At 48.5% G+C, this 16,657-nt stretch overlaps 2 protein-coding genes across 2 annotated transcripts in view; one reads left to right on the top strand and one right to left on the bottom strand.

Annotated features, from left to right (window-relative positions):
* Positions 1-3,090, top strand: part of CCDC191 (coiled-coil domain containing 191) — a 35,677-nt gene extending 32,587 nt beyond the window's left edge. The window contains exons 15-17 of the mRNA XM_065414359.1: positions 760-912; positions 1,385-1,539; positions 2,958-3,090. Coding sequence (XP_065270431.1) covers positions 760-912; positions 1,385-1,539; positions 2,958-3,090 — 441 coding nt within the window. The remainder of the gene's footprint in view (positions 1-759; positions 913-1,384; positions 1,540-2,957) is intronic.
* Positions 3,091-10,605: 7,515 nt separating this feature from the next.
* Positions 10,606-16,367, bottom strand: ZDHHC23 (zinc finger DHHC-type palmitoyltransferase 23). Its single transcript, XM_065423751.1, has 4 exons — positions 16,180-16,367; positions 14,525-15,232; positions 13,542-13,709; positions 10,606-10,873 (listed from the first exon to the last, which is right to left on the bottom strand). Exons 1-4 carry the CDS (start codon positions 16,365-16,367, stop codon positions 10,606-10,608), a joined length of 1,332 nt encoding a protein of 443 aa, XP_065279823.1.
* Positions 16,368-16,657: the final 290 nt, after the last annotated feature.

Below are 16,657 nucleotides of genomic sequence, written 5' to 3' on the forward strand. Positions count from 1 at the left end.
GGCACTGCACCCTTCCTTAGTCCCTAAGGTGCCACAAGTACTCCTGTTCTTTTTGCGGATACAGACTAACACGGCTGCTACTATGAAACCTTCCTTAACAGAGGATGTTTCCAATATTAAATTCACACAGCAGTGGATCCTCAAGGTATTTAGGTATCTAACACCAATTAATTTCAAGTACCTAAATACCTGTGAGGGTCTGGGCCTTAGTGCTTTGGAAAATTTGACTCTAGGACTATTTAATCTGAAAGGAGAAGAGCAAGAGGAGACATGGTAGTTGTATATGAAATAAAGAAGGACAGACAAAACCTCAACTGGGTGCTCCCATGTTCCTGCGTACAAGAACAAAATGCCACACAGTGAAATAAAGACAGTAAATTCAAAGCTGATGAAAGCAAATAATTTCTGATTAGCATGCAGTTACCTGCGATACTCCCATGATTTGAGGCTGATAGTGTGGTAAGGATCAGTGTGACATTCTGAGTAAGGAGGGCATCTGCAGTTATACAAAGACAAAAATGACTCGCAGTCATGAGGGGCTTTCAGTCCTCATTCGTCAGGCCACAAATTGATCAGCCACTTGGTCAGAAAGACATATGCAAGCCAGTGTAGAGCGTGGCACAGTTGGGCATGGTGTGTCATGGGACCTTTTACATTAAAGCTGCGAGGTGGTTTTGCAGTGGAGTTTCCATGGCTGTGGCCCTACAACATATTTATTTAGGTAACTGGCCCTTTTTTCTCCCTCCTAACTCTGCTCAGGTGGCACAAAAGCACCGCTGCTCAGGATTGCAAAGAAAGTGCCTGCTGGCCTGGCTCCGGCACGTCCAGGAGAGCCTCGCTGAGAAGATGGCTCGGGCTCAGGAATTCTCTTCCCGCATGTTACTTAGAAGGGGCTTCAGGAGCTGGTTAAAGGTGAGCCCAGACCAAAGGGGAGGGGATGTTACTAACCCAACCAACTGCTCTCACACTCCAAACCCAACTTCACGGCCTACCACATGCACCCACAGGCTCCAGGTGAGCCTTGCATCACATGGACATTGCATGCTGCCTGCTATGTCACACTGACCTCCCTTTCACATATGTCACTTGCCTCCTCAGCCCCTTTTTCTCTTTTCCCCGTCCTCATCACCCCTTACTCCACTCTGCTCCCTTCCTCCCCTTATCACTCCCCCTTCCTATTGCTCGTCTTCTCACCCCTTCAAGCCTCCTCTTGCTCCCCTCAGTCATTACCCCTTTACTCCACTGCCTGTTGCTCCTCCCTGCCTGCCTTTCTCATTCCCATGCCCATTACCTTCACTAGAGGTTTTCTTGATACTCTTCTGTGGTTGTTTAGTGGGGAGGCCAGGAGAACATGCTTACCTCTTTCCCTCTGTCCATTCTCCAGTACAAGGATTATCTCTCTGCTCTGGAAGAGAGAGCTAGCAGGCTCTATGCAGCCTCCCTCAAGAAGAAGTTGTTGTGGGCATGGTTTGACCTGCTCAACGAGGAGAAGAGTGCATTATGGGAAAAGCAGAAGATCGCAGCTGAGCACAGTGATAGGTAAACATATTCCCCTAGTGGGAGTTCTTCTTACTTGGCATGTGTCTACCCTGTGGGACATTTTTGAGTGTTTGGCCTTTCCCCTTCAACCCACTATATTAAGACAATACCCTGCTGTTCTCTTACGGGTGAAAGGCAGCTTTTGCTTGTGATGTTCTGGTCTCACGATATGCACGGAGCTGACAGAGGGTGCAGAACATCTGAGGTAAGATGGCTCCATGCAGATTGGAAAAGGAAGTTTTTGGTCCTTAATCTTTTCAGCAATTCTGAATTCCCTGGAGGTGGGGCAGGGAGAAGCTGATGAATGGTTGAGAATTTCAGAGTCAGTCAGTGGATCTGGCCATACAGCTCCTGTTAAAAAGCCAGCTTAGAAAAAAATGTTAAGTACAGTGATAGTGAGTCAAGTGAGTGTATGGGAATAACATTGCAGGGTTTCCAGAGCTGTTCTTCTTGATGACCTTGCAGATTGAATGGGCTCAGGTTATGAATCCAAAACTGATTAGCTGCAAACGCCACTTGGGATCTGAGAATCCAGGTGGTTCTTCCTACCTCTTACCCGATTCTGCAGTGGGAACTCAGCTGACAGTTTTGTGGATGATGAATGAAGCTGAACAGATTCCAATGTACTCTCCCATAGCTGTGCTGTAGTGCAGGTTTAACGGGACATTTGTTATAGTCAGTACAGTGAAGAGTTAAGTCTCAAAGTCACTGCAGGAAGCAGAGAAGTCAAATCCCATTCCCCCTTCTGACTATAATGGCATTTCAGCTGTGTAATAAATGTGGGATCGGTGCAGACGAGCTCCATCACCGGCTCATGGGAAGAGTCAATGAAATCAACGTGGTTTTTGGTTTTAGTTTGCAAGTTTAGCTCACACTCCTGCATAGTTTAATGCTGAACCTGATTGACAGGGCTAAGATCGGGATGGTGCCTGGGTATCGGTGACAGGCACAGTGAACTTGAGGAGACTCCGGAGAGACTAGAAGTGAAGTGACTGGGCCTGCAAGCCATTCAATTGCACTGAATGAGGCTGCTCTTCTCTCTCAATCCTTCCATGAGGGAGCCTCCCATGAAGAAGCCACCTTCACCTTCTCTTTCTCAAGGACCCTCGTTAGCCTTTATATAACACCTTTCTCTTCAGAGCGCTCAGCAAACTCTGACTAATGAATGCTGCCAGTGAGAGGAGTGAAATCTGGAGGGAAGGCAAGAGAGAAGGGCAAAGTGTTAGTATTCTGGGTTGACTGACATCTGTAATTAAACTGCCTGCACTGGAGAGTTTTAACCTGTGACTGCCCTGACTGTAGCAATAGAGGGGATGAATCCTGGGGGTCTCTGGCTGCTCTAGAATAGAGCGGAGGCTTTTAATGGCCATGTGTGATGGCTCTGTCCATTCATCTCTTTCCCTCTCCCTTTTTTAAAGGAGAATAACATTGACCATGTTCAGGGCCTGGAGGCAGTACCCAGCACTGATGAAGGAGGAAAGAGAGAAAGAGGCAAGGAGAGAGCAGCTACGCAAGAGAGTAGCCGAAATTCTCCCCGACTTCCGAAGATGACAGGAAGGACTCTGGGCAACGCTCCGTCCTTGATGAGCAGAGTGGACCTAAGTGGAAGGATTCAGCTAGTGATGTGAGCTCACCCCTGTGAATGACAGGAGCTCTTCCTGGTTTGGTGCAGTGGGGGCAAAGGGGGCATTCTAGGGCCCATGGCCACTTGTGTTTCAAGTGCCACTTTTAACATTCAGTCTAACCTGAGGACGACAGTGAAAACTGGACTGTTGGCATCACTCTCTAGCCACCAGGCTGCTTTCCCACAGTGGGAACATGCCAGAGCAACACCCTGTCAGATGGGCAGTAAGTGGGGCTAGAGCACGAGAATCAAGGCAGGATAAATTCCAGGCCAGATGCAAACTTTGCTTCCAAACCTCCCCAGGGATTTTTGCTGCCTTCAGCATAGGGCTGTCGAATTGAGACACTGAACTTCCTCCCTAAGAGACAGGAAGCGCAGAACCAAAATGTGCCTTTTTGTGCTGGAGCAGAGCCCTGGATGCCTTTCTGTTGTCAGTACTCTCACCTTGTGGTTTGACACAATGTGGCTGTATCTGCGAATAAATGAATGGAGTCCTTTTACCCTCAAAGATAGCTGCATCCTTGAACAACCCATGTCTTGCTAAGCATTACACAAAGCCCTGCCCACATGAGGAACAGTTACTAAACCATTGTGTTGGGGGAGGAGAGGGAGGCTAAACTTTAGAAGCAGGTGTTTTGCCATTGAGTTAGCTAACAGGATTTGAAACACAAACATAGCACTTTGTGTAGACACTTGAACACCGTTAAAACCTTTAGTTGGTTGACGATTGACCCTAGCAGCGAGTCTAAATTATAGCACAACCAGCTAACTCAAGTGTATAGGCATGAAACTATCTACGCGTGGTGCTGAGTGGTGTTTCAAATCATGGCAACTAGGTCCATTTTTTAAAAAGCCCCATTTTTCCTAGTCTGTTCCTAGTGCCGCCAGATCCTTTGTTTGTATCCACACATAGCCCTTGTCTAGACTAGGATTTAAAGATGTATTGTTAGTTAGATCAAGCTAGTTACCATGATCAGATAACTTCTAAAACTCTAGTCCAGAACAAGGCAAACTGAACTTTAGCATAAGCTAAACTGGTGGTGTTGAAGCCTGGGCTCCCCCCAGGTTAATTTAATTCTACCAGTTTAGCATGTGCTGAAGTACAACTTCCCTTGTCTCGATTAGAGGTTTAGAAAGTGTTTGCTAGACACTAGCTAACATGAGCTACCATCACCCCTTTATATCCTAGTCAAGATTAGGCCTTAACATGTTATAGTGTTGCAAGTGAGTTAAGAAATAGTGCTCTAGCCCAGTGGTTTTCAAACTTTTTTTCTAGGGACCCAGTCACGACCCAAAGTTTGAAAAACGCTGCTCTAGCGTACACATGGGGATTTGGTTAGTACAGTTGTTTAAAAAAGTCTCCTGTCTATATTAGCTAGTTGTGTCTGCTGAGATCTATCTGCTGGGGCATTCTTGCTAACAGTCCTCAGCTCTGAACACCCGAGCAATGGAGACAGGCAGTTGGGAGACTGGAATTTGCTTCTCTTTCACTGGTGTAACAAAGCTGGAAACAAGGGCTCCTCTCTTCTCAGGCTTTTGCCTGCTTGGGTGCAAGGATTGGCTGGAGAGCAGGGTGAGTTACAAAGCAGACCCTCTACCATGACAGGCAGACAGGTTCTCAGTTCTATCCTAACAAGTTAAGACTATCATTCCCTAATTTTCCCTCCCACAGCCTACTTCCCAAATGCTAAGGAATGCAAGACATGCCTGTTGCCCAAATCTTGGTTCCAGACCTAACTGTTGTCAAGTCATGTGGGCACTTATCTAGCAAAGGAAAGGAGTTGGAAGTGTGTGGATGAAGGATAGGTGATTGTGGTGGGAGATCAGCTGGAAGCATTAAGGTCAGATTGTGTGAGAGAACAGCAGCTGGAAGGGGGTTGGGGCATCGCTTGTGTAGGGGGGAGAGGGTGGGCACTACAGAAGGTATAAGATCTCCTTTGGAGAAAGATCAGCAGATAGGGGACATGGGCAGAGGGGAAGAGCAGAGGACCAACCTTGCCAGCTTCAATTCCTCAATCCAATTTACAGACTCCCCTCCACTCATTGGTGCGTTCCTAGCTAATGTGTGATGATAGAACAGTAGCAGCAGTGTCTGCCTGTTGGTGCACACGGGCCTCGCTGAAATCTTGCCAGTGCAGTCTCTACATACTAGGATGCATTAGAGCCAGCCCTTCCGTTCTCAGGTTACCAGCCTCCTTTTTATAGAGAGAACATTTTAATCCTCTCTCATCCGGCTGTATTTGTGCACCAATCAGGAAGCTGCCATGTGGGAACGGTATGTTCGCCTGCTCCCCCCTCTAAGGCTGGATTCTTGGTATAGGTAAAATTGCAGTTAGTGCGATGACAAAGGCAGGGTCACATTGAGTTTCTCAGCAAGATAGAGCTGCAGGCAGCTGGCAACAGGACAGTTCAGGGCTTTAAAGCTTGAATTGATGCAGAATTTAATGGTAGAAACCCATGTCCTTGAGATTATGAGGAAACACTTGGGGAAATTCAATCCTTTTCCCTCTGAGACTAGGAGTGATGGGACCAGGCAATACCAGATGTGATGATGGTGTCGTGCTATGGCTGCTTACTCACTGGCAATTGGGCCGACTCCCTCCAACATCCAAATTCATTTCACAGCCACTAGATGGTGGTAGCTTTCAGTCACTACTGACCTGGCTGGATTTGAATAGAAATGCCAGTCTCTGTAACCCAGTACAATTGGATGGAAGCATTCAGTTCATCTGCACTGTAACATAGTATAAATTAACCAAGACCACTCTATAGATAGTTTTTATTTATTTGAACTCATAACTACACCCCTCTGCAAATGCTGGGCATGTTACAAAGTGGCCACTCAATACAATCCTTTTAATAAAGCTCACACCTACAGCATTTCACATTTATTTAGGAAAAAAACATCCAAGTTAGAAACAATTCTTCTTTCAGACCCTGTATTTTTCATTTTACCATTAAAACCATTTCCCGAAAGATGTAAACTCTTGGGAAGTCAGATTCCTGATTTCAGGAAGAATCTCACCTTGTCCCTTGCAGGGTTTTCACTTGACAAACATCCTTGTGGTGGAAGAAAGTCCTAGGGAGCAGATGCCTCCATTGAAAACATAGTAGAGAATAGCAGAGATAGGGAAAATACATCCATAATCACACACACACCCTGCTCTAATGAGGCAATATGCATTTATACAGAGAAGGAAGTCATAGAGTATGTGATTATTAAGACACTAGGCAGAATTCATTTGTCTAGAGAAGAAACTTTACAGCACATGATTTTTTTAAGACACTTGAAAGCAGTCTATTTTGAAGGGGAAAGCACCATTACAGCATGGAGTCTGAAATGTAATTGGAATCTCTGGCATTTCTTGGTCAGCAGTGACTTCAGTCATTTGGGTAAAGGTGAGAGTCAGGAAATGGTCTTAAAAAAAAGTCACTCGTCTACCAGAGCACGAATGCAAAATTGACAAGTGGCAGTTACGGCAGAGTGCCAAGTTGTCGCTCATACCATGCATCTAACTGGGCAACAGCTTTCACTAAATTCACCAAAAAGCACACTGGTATCTGCAATTCTAGTAGTATTAGGACAGTCCTACCCCTTTAAAATTCTTCCTGGTCTGTAAAGTGAATCTCACTCAATAGCACAGAAAGTCTCTAAAAAGGATGCTACCAGAGTGGGATATAGAATCAAAATATCAGGGTTGGAAGGGACCTCAGGAGGTCATCTATTCCAACCCCCTGCTCAAAGCAGGACCAATCCCCAGACAGATTTTTACCCCAGTTCCCTAAATTGCCCCCTCAAGGACTGAACTCTCAACCCTTGGGTTTAGCAGGCCAATGCTCAAACCACTGAGTTATCTCCCCCCCTCCCCCTTTTTTTACATTTCAAAATGTTGAGGCAGAAAACTAGGAAAAACAATTTAAAAAATTGCTAGAGTCCTCAGTCTTTTACCAGCTCTAGACATGCCTCTTCTGCCGCTCAGGAGAGCCTTTAAAGGGCCAGAATGGTAATGATTTCTTCATTGTTATGTGTATGCATGACAATTTACAGACAAGTAAGTGGCTACTCCCTGCCCCAAGGAGCTTACATTTAAGCATCTGTTGGACCCAGCTGGGTGCCCACCCTGCAGCTCATCTGTCAAATGCAGCATGCTCCCCATCTATCATTACTCACATGACTATCCCTCACCAGCCTGCCTTGCTTTACTGCATCTCTATCCCTTTTTCACAGCCCCAAGACACTCTCTTCATGTCCAGTACTGTGGTGGATTTTAACATTTTGCTGCAAGTTTGCCCACCCTTAGTCCAATGAGACAAGGTTAAAGCAAAGAATGTGAGATAATCCACGCTCAATAGAAATGAAAAAGGGGGGCACTGCCCTTCTTGGACTTTCTGTTGCACTGAGTTTACTCAAAGGAAACTCCAAACCCAAGTAAATCTGAAGCTCATGCTGTTCTGTCCTTTTCATGGTCATACTTCCCGCTATTAGTATTTATATTACTATAGTGCCTAGGAGCCCCAATCATAGACCAGAACCCCATTGTGCTAGGCACTGTAGAAACACAGAGCAGAAAGTTAACATTGTGCTTTCCCTCTCCAAAGACATTCATGAGGTAATCCGCTCTGAGGAAGACTAGGACTGTAAACAAGAAGGTGGCCATTTAAGAGAGTGCATTTGCCACCAGAGTGCATTCTATGGCCACTTAGAACTTCCATGCAGTAGGAATAGAATTCAGATCCTCCTGCGGCAACAACACAGGCCTCTAACCACTTGAAGCTCTGTTTGGGCCCGACACGCAATTGAGCAGCTCCAATCCCACCCACTAGATGGCACTGGTAAACACACACTAGTTCAGAGTTTTATTCCCACTTCACAGAGGGGTTAACTGAAGCATGGAGAGGTTAGGTGACTTGCCCAAGGTCCTGGTTCCTAGTTCTGTGCTCTACACCACATGCCCTCTAGTGGCTTTTTTCTGCCCAGAAGGCAACATTATCTCAACCTTTCCAAATTCCCAACAGGACAGGTTTGTGAGAGATCACTGCATGACACAGAACCCCTCCATCTAGGCTCCCCACAGCCCCTCTAAATGTATTTCTGCTACAGACACATTTGCAGTTAAGTAGCATTGAGGCAAGCTCTTGATGTGAGCATAACTCCAGTCCCAAGAGAAGTCAGATCATCATGCTCATCCCCGGCATGATTATTGTGATCCATGTGACTGCTTTCTCATTGAAATGGGGATAATAAAGGGCCAGAGGTCTCCACATCTCTTGATTTTCTTCTTTCCTTCCCTCTGACTGGAGACAGAGGTTTCTCCCTTTTAAAGTGATCACAAAAAGGGGACTGCACAAGTCAGCAGCTCTTTCCATGTCACTGGGCTCCAAGCACAGCTGTTCCTAAGGCTCATTAATTATGCTCTGGGGCACAGAAGTTGCATGTACCACTTTAGCAAGCAACAGAACAGTGCAAAGAGGGGCATATCGACTTGAACTTGGGCATTGCATCATGAGTGGGTACGGTGATGGTGAAAGATGCCAGACCAGCAGACTGGGGGCTGAATGTACAGTAAGATGGGGAGGGAAAGCTTGCCCTGCTATCTCTCCTGCTCCCCCTCCCCCCCACACACCCTTTGGTAATACACTTTATCAACCCTGCCCTAAAGAGATGACCTCTAAGCAAGGAGAGGGGAGTTCAAGTCTCCAATCAGTCCTTGGTCCGTCTGCCACCAAGGAGGCTACTCACTGACTGTTTTTGTGGAGTGGACACACAATAATTAGAGTGAGATTCCTCCCAGCTCTGCCTGTGCATCTCAGTCCGGATCTACAATACTCCAATGCTCTCCGAGCCCAGGGCTTATCTAGCCAGGCATATCAAATTACAGTGGTGTTTACAACACGCACAAACAGGGCTTGGGATAAGATCTGCCAAATGACATCACTTGTGATTTCAGCTAAGTGGAGCCCACCTATGTGCGGTTGAGACGCAGGTGCACTCAGTCCTCACGGGCCTCTAGCAACCCCACTGTAACCCCCGCCAACAGTTTCATTTGCGAGACACAGTGGGGGAGGTAATATTTTTTCATTGGCTCAACTTCTGTTGGTGAAAGACATGGTTTTGAGCTTCCACAGAGCTCTTCTCTTTGGTGAGGGAGACAAGCTTTCAAGCTCATGTGACCTGAAGATGATCCAATAAGATATTACCTAACTCACCTTGTCTCTCTAATATCCTGATTATACAACATGGCAACCAACATTTTCATTCAGCAGTCTTCTGTAAGGCCAACAAACCCTCCGCTCATCCCCAGGCATCCGAGTTGAATCTTGCCTCTCCAGTTCCTTTGAGAAACAGGTCTATCGGGGGTAGAGCACATTCTCAATGATTGGGGGAAGAGGGATCTGGGCAGCTGTACTTCAGCTGTGAGCTATCTCCCAGGAGTACTATTATTCCTCTCTCATCACAGGGAGGGGGATCACAAGCCAGTAGCAGCATCAGACAAGGGTCTATTTACTTCCCACCTGGGCCACTGCCCCAGAATGAGTAACAGCTACTTGGGAACTTACAGCTTTCTTACTTGGAAAATATTTACCAGCTGTGTGATGCTAGCAATTGCTAATGGAACAAAAATATTTCAAGGGAGTCAAGCCCTTGGATCAACTCAGAGAAGCAAAGGGAAGAAATCACTGGCACATAGAGGCAGGACCAGTCCTCCCCCTCACACACAGATGCAATAGTCCCTTTGGGGAGGGCTAAGAGAGGACAGGACCTCAAACAGCCCTATAGATGTACTGCTCACAAAGGCACTTAAGAGAAGCACTAACAGCTGATGCAGTTTTATGGATGGGATGGAATGGAAGATTGAAAAATATGCCCACAAGAGAGAAGAGAGGTCCTAATTAGTTCTTGAAGCTACCATGAGACAAAGCCCCTTTTAAACATCTTCCCCTTGGTCCATTATAATTGCGATCCTGTCTCTTGGAATAGCTTGCTCTTGGTACACATAGTTCGCCTCATCAGCACAAGGCATCACATCATTTGTGAAATGCTGCACGTGAGTAAGAGAGGGGAGTCTGTCCTGACCCCTGCAGTGTCCAGCTGAGGCCTGAAGCCTGGCATTTGATTATCTTGGCTCTGAAATCCAGATGTGGAGTACCCACATTCTCAAAGTCTTGTGCTGTTGTTAATCTTGCTGAATTCTGCATAATTTCTCTGTGTGGAGGCAGGTGGGGGAGGAGTGTGATTTCGTCTCCCAGTTGGTGCATATGGCTTAATTCATTCTGCACCCTACTTTTGACCTCTGGTGTACGAGAGCTATCTGTACTTTAATGCCTCTTAAGACACCGATGATGGGCCCAGCCTCCAAGTCAGTAGGGAATAGCAATGGGATCCCTGTGGAAGGAGCCATTCACTTCCACAGAACATCACTGCGATCAGTGGGAGAGGGGGTTCATACAATGTCTTCAGCAGAGCACTGAGGAGTGGGTGACCCCAGGGTCAAGAACTGGCCCCAGTTGTACAGGAAGCCCCGGTTATACTTGCCCGTGTCTACCACAATCCCGCCCAGAAGCCTGCGCCCGGTGTCCTCCCGCAGAGCCAGCCGAGCTTCCCTCTCAGTCACATTGTAGCTGATGTTCAATAGCTGGGTGAGGAGGATGTAGCCCATCCCGGCCGTTACAATGGCACAGTACCACACACACGTGAATGACAGAGCAGAGCTGGCAGTGGGGAAAGAGATGGGAAGGAAGCCATTTAATGTGGGCACAGCTGCTTTAATCTGTAGCTTCAGAGATTTAGAGAGAGATTTCCCCTGGTAACAGATCTCCCTTCTGTCCCTTTCCACATCTGCTACAACAGCCCCTTTCATCAGATGATCCCAAAGGGTTTTACAGACATTAAAGCCCCACAACATCCCTAATAATGATGCTTAGCACTTACACAGCCATATACATTTCCAATAATAATAACACCCAGCTCTTATACAGCGCTTTTCACCAATAGAATGCCATGTGTTTTACAAAAGTCAGTATCATCTTCCTTTTACAGGTGGGGAAAGTGAGGCCCAGATTGGGGACTAATCATCATCATAATAAAACTAAGCTCTCATCTAGTGCTTTTCATCAGTAGATCTCAAAGTGCTTTACACGGGAGGGCAGTATCAATATCCCCATTGTACAAATGGGGAAACTGAGGTCACCATCATAGCCAGGATTTGAACCCGGTCCTCCTGAGTCTCAGTCCAGTGTTCCAGCCTCTAGGTCAGCACTGTATAAACATTAATGTTTTTGTCACCGTGCCTGGGAGAGAGGCAAGCACTAAGACCTTTTTATAGCTGGACAAACTCATGCACAGAGATGTGAAGTGACACGCTCAGAGTTACACCAGCAAATCTTTTGTGAAGCTGGATAAAGGACCCAGGAAGTCTGACTCACATTCTTCTGCCCTAACCACTAGATCACACTGTTTACAATCAGACTCTAAGGGGAGCTCAACTTATACAGTCACAGGAGGTAGCAGCTGCAGTCAGGGCCCCACCAGCCCTCATTCCCTGTCTATTCACTGGATCTAGACACTCAAATGCTCTAAACACTAACAGCCTCCACTCTCCCACACCATTTGCATTGGAGTAGAAGGGGGTGAGCTTTCAGGGCAGCTTATAAAAAGTGCTACACTATGAAGGCCAACCTCCGCATGGCGACAACCACTTGATGTCCTGACTGATACATAACTTGGACTGGTTAGGTCTCTGCTGCAGTCACAAAGCCAACCTCTCCATTGCCCTCCCACCTCCTCTCCTACAACTCAACCTCTTTCCTTCCCTACATCACTGCCACTCCCCAGCTATACCCCACCCAGTAACCCCCCAAACTCCTGGACCTGGCATTTCATCTCCCAACCTCCCTGACCACTTCCTTGTATATTGAATTCCTTCTCCCCACCCCCGATCTTGTCTATTTAGACCAAGGGTGGGCAAACTTTTTGGCCTGAGGGCCACATCTGGGTAGGAAAATTACATGCAGGGCCATGAATATAAGGCAGGGGGCTGGGGTGCATGAGAGAGTGCGGGGTGTGGGAGGGGGTGCGGTGTGCAGGAAGGGGCTCAGGGCAAGGGGTTGGAGCACATAAGGGGTGCGAGGTGTACTAGGGGGCTCAGGGCAGGGGGTTGGGGTGCAGGAGGGATGTGGCAGGGGGCTCAGGGCAGGGGGTTAGGGTGCAGGAGGAGTTCAGGCTCTGGCCCAGGTTACCTTGAGCAGCTCTGGGGTGGCAGCGGCGTGCAGCGGGGCTAAGGCAGGCTCCCTGCCTGCACTGGCCCCGCACCACTCCCGGAAGTGGCCGGCACCATGTCCCTGTGGCCCCGAGGGGGTGGGGCGCGGCAGAGGGCTCCGTGCACTGCCCTCGCCTGTGGGTACCTCCAGCCAATGGGAGCTGCGGGGGGCAGTGCCTGCAGGCAAGGGCAGCGCACAGAGCCCTCTGCCCCCCGCTTCCCCAGGAAGGTGGTGGCGGCCGCTTCTGGGGGGCGGCACGGGTCCAGGGCAGGCAGGGAGCCTGCCTTAGCCCCGCAGCACCACGGGGGTAGCAATCCCACGGGCTGGATCCAAAGCCCTGACAGGCCAGATCCGGCCCACAGGCTGTCGTTTGCCCACCCCTGATTTAGACTGTAATCTCTTCAAAGCAATGGCTGTCAGCTACTGTGTAAGCCGTACAGGATCTAGTCTAAAGGGGAGCCCATCCCAATGGGGGCTTCTAGGTGCTCCTGGATAATAAATAAATAAATACTGGAACTATAGGACAACACAGACACAGCTGGATGGAAGGAGGGTCTGCAGAGCTGGTGAAGGGGTGGTGGGATGCAGCCAGGCAACATGAGGGCTCCTGAGCACCGGAGAGGCAGCGGAAGGGAGCATGTGAGGGTCTTTGGAGGGAGCCAGAGAGTAAGAAGAGAAGTCTGGGGACACAGTCAGCAGGGATTGGTGGAGGGAGTCAGATGAAGAAGCTACAGTTTGGAAGACTCATACACTGAGGATGAGGTGAAAGGACAGAGCAGGAGGGACAAGCACTGAGGGGTAGGATGGTCTTGTGTTTAAGGCAAAGGACTGGGACATAGGAGAACTGAGTTCCAGTCCTGGCTCTGCCACTCACTGGGACCTTGAGAAACTAACTCTGTGCCTCAGCATCCCTTGCTGTAGAATGGGGACAGCACTTCTCAGTCTCCCAGGAGTTGAGGATAAATTCATTGTTTGTCAGGCACAATGCAGGCCATAGGAGATGGACTGGGGCCTCCGGAACTGGAATCAAGTAATAGGTGGGAACTGAGCTACATGATCTGACCTCCGAGGAAGGACCCATGTCCCCACCCCTTGCCCTGTCCCTGAGAAGATTTCTCACCTGTAGTCTGCATAGGTCCCTGGGCAGTAGAACAGCGCTATGAACATATTTTGGCCCCTACAGATGGTGTCCAGGGTCAGTGTAATTCCATAAACGGAGGTGAGCAGGAAGAGTGATAGCGCAAGGATAAAGGCTCGGTGATTCCGCTCCCCTACGCAGCTGTTAATCCTCCAAAGGAAAGAACATTTTATAAAACTTTTTTCTTTACTTTAAAAAATAAAAAAAAAGTGTTTCTCTCCCTTGACTAGCAGAGAATTTGGCTCCAAGATGTGTCTGTATAATACACTTACCAGAGTGCACAAAAATCCACTCAAGGGCACAGGCTAGTAGTTTAGGCCAATACTGAAGGAAATGTAAAAACAGCATATTCAGATGCTGCCAGTATCAATATAGCTCTGGGAGAGCCTCCCGCATCCTGTCGATTGCCTGCTGGAAGGCTCTTAGCCTTTCCTAAAAGCCTAAGAAAGGTGATGTCTCCTTGCTTGATATGGCTGCACACCACCATCCCTGGGATCTCAGGCTGCATTTACACTGGTAATTTTAGGGACTCTCCCCCTGCTGCTGTAGCACCAGTGCAGCTCCAGTGGTGGAAGCAATTGCAGGAGTGCTAGTGTATCACAACATTTATACCTCCTTAGAGGACATTTAAACATCATGGTGGTAAAAAACCTGAGCCCTTTCTTACATCACTAGCATTCCCCTCAGTGGAATGTACTGGTTCTACAATCACAGTGGGAAATTTCCCTAAAACTGTCATTGCAGACAGACTAGGGGCCCAGAGACCAAAAACTGGTCTTGAAACAGATCTACACCAGAGTTGGCTAGTTATCAGGTCACCCTACTTAGGACAAATGACAGCTCTCTGTACCAAGAGGAAAGGCACCAAATCCAAGTGGCAGCCCTATTTGACTGGTAGCATCTGGATCAAAGAGCAGCAACTTCTTTAACCTTAAATAACAACCTCAGAAGTCTGTGGCACCTACCAGACACAGTGATGGTCCAGTCTCCTAACACATACGCCACACAACCGGCAATGTCCAGCCCGAGGTGGCCTAATCAGCTGACATTTGGTGCACCAGTCCTTTGCTTTGTCTAGTCCCTCGGCCAACATTCTGGAATAGCCCTTGGCATCATCGTTCTTAGCATGACAGCTGGCAATGCCAGACACAGCCGCTCCGTGAAGCCCATTGGAGCTCCCCAGGACTTTCCTGTTTGGCAAGCCATTGCTGCCTTGGCATGGTGATTTGTCATTGCTCATTTGGCTGGCAAGGTAGCCAGGGTCTCTCTTGGCTTGAGACAGGGCCACAAGCATGAGAATTAGCCCACAGGTGAGAATAACCACCTGCGTGTACCCCACATGGCCTCGCGGAACCACTTCCCGGAGAAACACATAATACATGTACCCCAGAGAGAACAGCCCCAGGCTCAAAAAGAAGAGAGTCCGTCCCTTCCTCCTGTGTGTGAGGTAGTAGTACCACAGCACCACCACAGGAAGGGATGTCAGAATAACAAGTGCCAACAGGAAGTGCAGAGCTGCTACGTGGAGGAAGACTGGCAGCAGGACGAGTGGTGGGAGCAGGGTGATATTGATCTTTATGGCCCCCTTAAGCCAGGGAATGCGGAAGCGATCCAAAATGGTGTCTGCAATTCTCTCTAAAGTCCCCGGGGGCAAAGATTTGCACGTCAGCCACCTGTTAGGGAAAAGCACAGATTTTGCTCTCATACATGAGACACTTCTGTGCTGTTTGCTCCCCTCTTAGTTCAATCACTCCTTACAATCCATCAGAACCCACAAGATTCAATCACTTCACATCAATCACATTGACTCTCACTCCCCATTTCCCTTCCCATTTCTTTAGCCTCTTCCTGTTCTATGCCCATGTGATGTAGCCTGTAATCTTTCTGGGACAGGAGCTGTGCCTTTTTAAAGAAATCTCTAAAGTCCCATGCATGGTTATTCTATTAATAATATTAGGCCTTTACGCTCTCTAACTTCTGTGATTCCATCTACCCACTTCAACAAAATCTAGCCCTGATTCAGAAACCAGCTGAATAGCAGCTGTGAAACTGACAAGAATCAGGTCTGGGTGTCCACAGATCTCTGGCTCTGGGGCAGTCCACACTGTGGGGCTTACCCTAATGCTGCAGACCCTGGAAGTCCTGGGTCTCTAGCAGCCCTGTATGCAAGCTGGCAGGAAACCAGGCAGGCAGCAACCCTGCCTGTGGTTCAGTGAAAGTTCTTTGAACCCAGTAGGTTTCCACAAAACATTTTGGGTTTGACAAATGAGAATTTTCTGATGAAATCCTGTTTTGCCTGGAAATTCCCAGCCAGCTCTATTGCCCCAGCCTTTATCCTAACTGGGCAGAAGGCTTTTGACATTCCCGAAATGGCCAGGCACTTGTCAACTGGCACAGACAACCACTCCTATCAGACAGGGAGATGTTTAAAAGTGCCAAATGGAGCAGCTATGTGTAGACTGGGTTTCCAAAGCTGAGCCTGACCACACAGTGCCCCATTCTAAAGAAGCTGGCTAAAGGGGGGGGGGGGAGAGGGAGAGAGAGACACTCAAGATACCATGGTCATGAGCGTGGTATGAGCCCCCCTATGTGAAGGCAGATTAAAGACCAGGCTCTTTACCTTTCACAGCCCTCATCGAGGTCCTCGCAGTCACAGAAACAGGCCACTAGGTGGTTCTTTTCCCCCGTCCGGTCAATGTACTCGCAGCAGCAGAGCGGCTCCTCCATCTCGGACCCTTCGACCTTTTCCCAGGTTTCCTGCAGCTGATTCCTCAGGCAACTGTGGCTCCCGCTTGCTCTGGCCAGCATGAGATGGAGACTCCAGCCGGGGGGGGGGTGCAGCGGGGAAGGGCACAGGGACCGGGCTATCCCGGCACTGCAGAAGTTAGGAGCCGGCTCTTTCTGACACAAAAGCAAGACGTGAGTTGAAAAAGGGCTGCGGGGCCAGGCGCGGGGCTTCAGGAGCAACTCATCTGCTCCCCGGCTTAGACCAGCAGCTCCGGGGCCCCCCTGCTCTGGCTCGGGCCAGCCCGTCGGAGGGAGAACGTGGGGTCCCAGGTGCCCCCTGAGCCCACCCAGCTGCTCAGCCCGTCCTGCCC

Source organism: Emys orbicularis, chromosome 1, assembly GCF_028017835.1.
Source record: "Emys orbicularis isolate rEmyOrb1 chromosome 1, rEmyOrb1.hap1, whole genome shotgun sequence".
Classification (NCBI taxonomy): domain Eukaryota; kingdom Metazoa; phylum Chordata; order Testudines; family Emydidae; genus Emys; species Emys orbicularis.